General features: G+C 43.2%; 1 protein-coding gene across 2 annotated transcripts in view; it reads left to right on the plus strand.

The window, feature by feature from the left end:
• pole (polymerase (DNA directed), epsilon) overlaps window positions 1–4,741 on the plus strand; it is a 35,913-nt gene extending 31,172 nt beyond the window's left edge. For both annotated transcript variants that reach the window (XM_064937795.1, XM_064937794.1), the window contains exons 37-47: window positions 213–417; window positions 648–821; window positions 1,020–1,145; window positions 1,485–1,617; window positions 1,772–1,970; window positions 2,116–2,247; window positions 2,566–2,759; window positions 3,022–3,222; window positions 3,548–3,673; window positions 3,914–4,003; window positions 4,139–4,741. In XM_064937795.1, coding sequence (XP_064793867.1) covers window positions 213–417; window positions 648–821; window positions 1,020–1,145; window positions 1,485–1,617; window positions 1,772–1,970; window positions 2,116–2,247; window positions 2,566–2,759; window positions 3,022–3,222; window positions 3,548–3,673; window positions 3,914–4,003; window positions 4,139–4,258 — 1,700 coding nt within the window. In that variant the 3' untranslated portion in view covers window positions 4,259–4,741. The remainder of the gene's footprint in view (window positions 1–212; window positions 418–647; window positions 822–1,019; window positions 1,146–1,484; window positions 1,618–1,771; window positions 1,971–2,115; window positions 2,248–2,565; window positions 2,760–3,021; window positions 3,223–3,547; window positions 3,674–3,913; window positions 4,004–4,138) is intronic.
• Window positions 4,742–7,752: the final 3,011 nt, after the last annotated feature.

The raw sequence follows: 7,752 nt of genomic DNA on the forward strand, positions 1-7,752 counted from the left end.
TTGGGGTTATCATCCCCGCTCTAATACAAACATTATGGACAAAACTGACGCATTGAAGTAGCCCCAACCATTGTCTTGTATTTAGGAATTAATCAGCTGTGCATAGCAACCGGTGATGCGGTACATTTTAAAACAACTTCATTGGAATAAATGGAAATATGCTTTCAACTAGTTTTCAACCTGCTTTCCCCTGTCGTTCTACTGTGTTTCAGTGTGTGTGGAGCTGGACCTGCAGAGTTTGGCTGTCAACACCATCCTGCAGTCGCAGCATGTCAACGACATGGAGGGAGGAGCCAGCCTGGGCGTCAGCTTTGACGTCATCCAGCAAGCCTCGCTGGAGGAAATGATGTCGGGGAACCAGGGCGCCAGTGCCGTGGCCAGCTACGACGAGACCGCCCTCTGCTCCAACACCTTCAGGTGACCTCTTCGTAATAACATGCAACCACTGCCGCCGACACCTCGAAACACCCCAGATCCCTCAAGCAACTGTTTCGCCTCTAAACTAACTAGCCTGTGTGTTTGTTTTTTTGTTGTTGCTGATTTTAAAAATTAAAAAATGTTTCCTTGCACTGAAGCCCAGCACAGGTTAAAATAATGTACTTTTATATATCAAGTTTGATTTGATTGGATGTATTGTCTGCGAGCAGGATCCTAAAGAGCATGGTGGTTGGCTGGGTGCGGGAGATCACGCGGTACCACAACGTCTACGCCGACAACCAGGTGATGCACTTCTACCGCTGGCTGCGCTCGCCCAGCTCACTGCTTTACGACCCGGCGCTGCACCGCACCCTACACAACATGATGAAGAAGGTATTCCTCCAGTAAGTGGCACTGCCCAACACACACAACCCTACTTGGCCCTTGGTTGTTTCCATTGGAGTCAACTGTAGACATTTCAAATACAGCTTTATCTGGGGGGGGGGGGGTTGTAATTAATTTATTCTAATTCTAAATGGTCTGTCGCCATGTATTGACGTTGGATGCCTTGATGAATGGCTCTCTCTGCTCTCCTATCTCAGACTGGTGGCAGAGTTCAAGCGGCTGGGCTCCACCGTGGTGTACGGGAACTTTAACCGCATCCTCCTTTGCACTAAGAAGCGGAGGATTGACGACGCCATCGGCTACGTGGAGTACATCACCAACAGGTTGGGTTAGCTAACCTACACGTAGGGCAGGCCCGGCGTCGTCCCTGGTTAGGGGAGGGTTTGGCTGTCACTGTAAAATAAGAATTTTGTTCATAACTGACTTGCCTAGTTAAATCAAATGAAGGTTAAATGTACCCCAAGCGAGATCACATGGGGTGAAGGTTTGTGGAAATTAGTCGTCACCTTTTTTTGATTTCATGCAGCCAAGCATACCGTCACCCTGTGGGATCAAGCACTAACCATAAATTAGTAGGCAAGGTTTTGTTTTATGAACTTTCTTTCTTTTTTTTTTTTTTTACTTGTTCTGACTGAGGTTGTTTAAAAAAAAATCTTCCTCAGCATTCACTCGCGGGAAATCTTCCACTCCCTCTCCATCTCCTTCTCCCGCTGCTGGGAGTTCCTTATGTGGATGGATCTGGCCAACTATGGAGGCGTGAAGGGCAAACTGCCCTCCAGCGTCCTGTATGGAGAGGTACCTTCTAGTTCTGCTTGTGCTAAATATGCGTATGCGACCAGTACAATTTCATTTAATATTTAACGGATATGTGTGTTGTTTTTCCTATGTCTCATAACCAATGAAAATATTTGGGGTTGAAATGACACTCACTACCTACATTGACTTTCAGAACGGGACAGCCCAGAAGAAGGGGAAGGAGAATGGTGAGGAGGAGGGCAGCGAGGACGAGGAGGAAGCTGATGAGGAGGAGGAGGATAGAGCCGGAGAGGTGGATGAGGTGGAGGAGCTGATCGAGAGCAGCTGGAACATCATGCAGTATCTGCCTCAGACCGCCTCCTGTCAGAAATACTTCCTCATGATCATCTCCGGTAGGCACTATCGCAAGCATCGTCATCATTAGCATAGCACGTGTACAGTGTTTGATCCAGAATGAAGTTGGAGGGTGTCCGTGGGCACAGCTCCTTGATATCCTGTGTTCGTCTGACTTTTACCATGTCTCCTCTTTCCTCTCAGCCTATATTGCTGCCATCTACCACAGCATGCGGGAGGAGCTAAGACGCAACGCCCCGGGAGCCACGCCCATTAAGAGGCGGGGCGGAAGCCAGACTTCCCAGCAGGCAGCAGGAGATTCCACAGCACTTCCTGGTAAGTAACGAGAGAGCGGCACCACAACCATACGCAGACATAAACAAAGTTATTTTGGTGTGAAAACTGAGGAGTGACCACCACAGGTGTCTAAGGTGATCTGGTTTGTGTCTAATCTCCAAATAGCTTTTAGATTGCTGTCCACCACTTACTTCCTGTGACTACTAGACAGCTACATTGTTCGATAGTCTCCCCTAGCTGGCTTACACTGGAAAACCCAGCAATACCTGACTATTAGCCAGCTATAACCTTCAATAGTCTCCCCACATATCCAGTCTAGCAGTCTACAGATTAAAATAAGCCGTCTCTCCTCCACAGGTATGATCTCCTTCTCTCAAGAGTATGTGTCCAGCGAGCTGACCCAGAACTTCTTCACCATCACCCAGAAGATCCAGAAGAAGGTGACAGGCACCCGGAGCGTGACCCAGCCCTCGGAAATGTTCCCCGTCCTGCCTGGCTCCCACCTGCCTCTCAGCAACCCAGCCCTGGAATTCATCAAATACGTCTGCCAGGTCAGTGACTGGGAACCAGGGTCATATTTATTAGTGCACACCGTAGCAAAGCATTTTTGCAATGAAAAATTGTAATTTCTTATTGGGTAAGTTCAGGTAGTCCCTCCCAGTTTCAACCCGTTTGTTTCCGTTTTGTGCCTAGTGAATTCACGCCAGAGTTGTATTCATTAGTGCACACCATTTCAAAACGGAAAACAAAAATGAGCATTTCAGTTATGTTTTCTTCCGTTTGGTGCCTAATGAACACAACCTTCCCCTGTAGGTCCTCTCCCTGGATGCCAACATAGTGAACCAGGTGAACAAGCTGAAGAGGGACCTGTTGCGTTTGGTAGATGTGGGTGAGTTCTCGGAGGAAGCCCAGTTCCGCGACCCCTGCAACTCTTACATCCTGCCCGAGGTCATCTGCCACCACTGCAACTTCTGCCGCGACCTCGACCTTTGCAAGGACCCCTCGGTGGCACAGGTCAGTGCCCCCACCCCTACAGCTCATCCAATCCGATTTTATGATTTTTAAACACTGATACTGATTATTGGAGGACCAAAAAAAGCCGATACCAATTAATCGGCCGAAATATTATTTTTATTTTTTATTATTATTATTTTTGTGTGTGTGTGTGTGTGTGTGTAATAATGACAATTACAACAATACTGAATTAACACTTATTTTAATATAATACAAATAAAATCAATTTAGTCTCAAATAATGAAACATGTTCAATTTGGTTTAAATTGTGTGCGTGCGTGCTCCTTCGTGTTCACTATGTAAATCATCTGTTCTGTGCTCACAGGACGGCTCTGTTTTGCCCCAGTGGTTCTGCTCCAACTGCCAGACCCAGTATGAGACTGAGTCCATTGAGATGGCCCTGGTGGAGGCCTTGCAGAAGAAACTCATGAGCTACACTCTGCAGGACCTGGTGAGGAAACACAACCTCATATCTGACGCATCCTTTGGGATTCATATGACCTGGGTCGTGTTCATTAAGGAAAGCGACAGAATACGTTTTCAAAAGGAGCAGTTCAGGTAGTCCCTGCCTGTTTCTTCAGTTTGGTGCCTAATGAACACAACCCAGGTTCACTACTTAGTAACTACTGTTTTCAGGAATTGTGACCGTGTCTCACTGGGAAGTAAAAACGTGCCTTGCGTTCCCTTGCAGGCTTGTGCCAAGTGTAAAGGAGTGAAGGAGGCCAACATGCCTCTTTACTGCACTTGTGCAGGAGACTTTGAACTCACCTTCCCCACCAAGGTTTGTGCTCCTCCAACCCATGTGTCCCTAGCCGTGTTAAAACGATGTGCCACCCACTATAACATCTTAAATTCAAAGGTTATGAACCATTGTGTTTTCTCGGATTTGAAAAGGTCTCCTCTTCTCCATCCACAGAGTTTCTCAGAGCAGATCAAAGTGTTCCGGAACATCGCCACACACTACAACATGAACTTCCTGGAAGAGACCATTGACTGGCTACTGGTCATGAGTCCACAAATAAGCCAGTCTAGATGATGAGCCACAGTCTGGGTCTGTGAGCTAAAACTGGCTTTTGTGGCTGTATCTGGAGATCCTGTCAGTTACCAGGGTTGTGCTCATTAAAGCACACCGCAGGCTTTTTCTTATTGGACAAATTCACCCAGATGTCACCTGCTGGAGATATTTAAATGCAGAATGGACAGAATGGGAATATTCCTCACTTTGAGACAGAGCTTTGATGTGACAATAAATTATGATAATGCACCTTTATTCCTCTATGCTTTTCTATACTGTAGCTGTAAAAACAACATAAACATACATTTCTTGACCACCCAAGTACTGGAAATGTAAATGAGTTGTCAATCAGCTTTCCAGTCTCAATGCGAAATTGTAGATATGGTGTTTTGAGTTTGTATAGGAATGCTTATTGATGAGAGAAATTATAGACCTCTGGTCAAGGGTTTCATATTGTCTTAATATTTTTGTCAATAAATATTTTTTTGTAATGAGTACACAATTGACAGTTTCTTTCAATGCGCATTTTCTGAAGGCAGAGTTTGTGAAATCCTCTTATCAGTCCCGTTTATCAGTTTCTGTTTACATGGACACATCTGAAATCAGGCTACCTGATGACGCTGATAAATGCAGGAAATCGGCACTCATAATAAACGTTCTTCCACAGCGAACATGTTATCTTTTTGGGAAGCATATTTTATTCTTAGTTCGGGCAAAGTTTGCGTGAACTACTTCGTATACATTGTTGTTCCGAACTCACTTCACTCACACTAAAGAGGGAGGCTCTCGTCCGGTGCTGGCATATGCGCAGATCAAATATACCGCTGGAACGCCAATTTTTAAAGTGATTACTTGTCCTAATAATTCAAAAGATTGCTCAGAAAACCAGGTGTTATAATCGGCGTATGCTTATTTGATTTTGACCTTACGCCGATTTAAAATAAACCGAGTAAAGTGTTGACATGACAATTGCATACTCTGCAATAATCTGTTCAATATCGAATTATTAGTTCGCAGTTAAACACTCATTGAGTGGTGCTGCCCAGATCAGGAAACCCCACCATTCCTAAACTTAACATGGTGACTCTCCTTCCTCTGTAATTGGATGCTAATGTGGCTCAGAGGAATAGTCAGGGTTTTTATTTAAAGGAGATTAAAATACAATTATGTGGGGTGGACACAGGGATTGAACCCCAGTCTTCGGGGCCATAGACAATTAGGGGAGATCCATTCGATGTGAGTTTCAGTGTAACCAGAACACAGAAGGCTATCGGAGCCTGCTGCTCCAATACCAACGTTGTATTATTACTATACTGCTGATATTGTGAGGATGATTTGCCTGGAATTGAAATGCCAGTTTCGTGCAGAAGTGCTTGGCTTTAGCATTTGTTGGTTTGGCCTATCTGGAGTGAGGATGATGAGGAAGAGTGCACATTCATCCCTGGCTCCCTTTGTTGTCATCTGTAAAGAAAACATCTACTCGTTATGGCATATCCCAGTCTAGATGAAAATTATGTTAACCCATCTACCTCCATCACGATAACCTCATTGTTCCAGAAAACTCACTTTGCTGATGGGCATTTCTCTCAGACCAGTAATCTAATTTCACAGCTACACTGGAGCTGAGTCTCACAATTAGATTGGTTGCATTGGGTTGGTTCCCTGCCGACCGACAGTTTTAAACGATGGATTCAAATACAGAGCTCAAGATATTTACAATTTCACTTTTTACGCTTTTTTTCCTATGGAATGTTGCAGGGGAAAAAAATGCCAATGCAATTGAACGGAGAAGGGTGTCTACTTTGAATGTTCCAAAATGAAATAAATATAGAACTCTGCATTAAAACAGCATTAATAGCGTTGTCTGGCTTTTTCTTGTTGCGTCCATGGTATCTGACTCTGTGTTCATATCACCTAGTTCCAAAGTGTCATTGTGGCTGTCGACAGACAACAGCAATCCATCGACTGCGTAAAATACTGGACCATTAGACCTCAGACGTCAGTCCTTTTCACTATCGATGTTTCTATTACTCTCCACGAGTCCAGATGGATGTCCCACAATCTTGTTATAGAAACCATTTTGTGGGAAATGTAATCATTATTTGATTACTCTCTCTGAACTCTTGAGTGGAGCTCTCCTCTTGGACCTCTGTGCCTTTTTATTCCTGTATATGCTCAGCATCAGTAGTCTACATGAACATTGAAGGAGGCAATATGAATCCCAGAGAATATTGTCTCCCTGATTATAGTATACTGTGTCATCTTGTTTGATTGATCCAATTATTAAAAGTCATGATTAATTGCAACATTTACCTGGAGCTTAACGCTGCAGATAGCACTGCTGGGTTATTTGAAAAGTCCTAGACAATCGATCAATATTATAATAATACTTTTAGCAATGATGTTTATCTTTCATTCGCAATCTGTAGAAACGATGAGAACAAAAAGGTTCTGAACTTTAGAGAAGCATCACTGCACAGTTGGAAAAATATATGGCAAATAGAAATCCAAGATGAATGGCGATGGGAGGAGGTGAATGGAGCTGGTTGGGACAAATAAGAAGACAACTCATGTAAAATATACTGTGTCTGTAAAATGTATTTCGGTTCAGAACTTTTGTGAAATAGCAGTTAATAAAAATATATGGCAAAATCAAAAATCAAACTGGATGGACACCAGAAATAGATGTTAGAGGAAGGCCAGGACTAAAAACAAACTAAATATAACTATTGTAAAATAGATTGTGTCCGTAAAATGTATATAGTATGTATAAATTGGAATTAGAAGCCTAAGTGTTCTTGTTTATTAGTTTACTCCAATTAGGGGAGGGGTGGTAGGTTTTGTGGGAAATAATAAAGGAAAATGTATTTTAAAAAGATGTCTGTGTGTGTGTATATATATGTGTGTGTATATATATACTAAAATGGTCAGCCTTTTGAAATGCATAGTTCTGTGTTTTCAAACCAGAAAAATCCTGTTTTCTTATTCCTTCCAATCTGACATGTATATGATTGACTGGCAGAGATCACGTTACAAGTTGGTTAGACATTTATTGTTATGTTTGCATATATAGATACAGTATACAGTTATAGACTTGGTTCGGGTTAGACTGTGGAAAGAGGGTTCTCAGTAAAAATTTACTCCAACATGTTTAGCTGATTGCTGTAAATGATTTGGTTTATTTTTCTTGTGTTCAATTCAAACAATTTGCAATCATTTGAGATTGGATTTAACAGTATAATTTCAGTCCCTGTCAATTGAACTGGAAATGGAATTTATTTATTGGTGTATAATTCAATTCCTGAACCAACAGGAATTGACATGGAATTGACACTAACCCATCAACTCTTGGCTGTCTTTCAGTTCAATTCCGCAGAGGTGGACCCATCAGAGGCCTCTCTGCGGACGTCTGAGACCGATTGTGGGAAAGGCCGTCCTGTCTGTCTGTCTGTCTGTCTGTCTGTCTGTCTGTCTGTCTGTCTGTCTGTCTGTCTGTCTGTCTGTCTGTCCTGTGT

The sequence above is a fragment of the Oncorhynchus masou genome, chromosome 25, assembly GCF_036934945.1.
Source record: "Oncorhynchus masou masou isolate Uvic2021 chromosome 25, UVic_Omas_1.1, whole genome shotgun sequence".
NCBI lineage: Eukaryota > Metazoa > Chordata > Actinopteri > Salmoniformes > Salmonidae > Oncorhynchus > Oncorhynchus masou.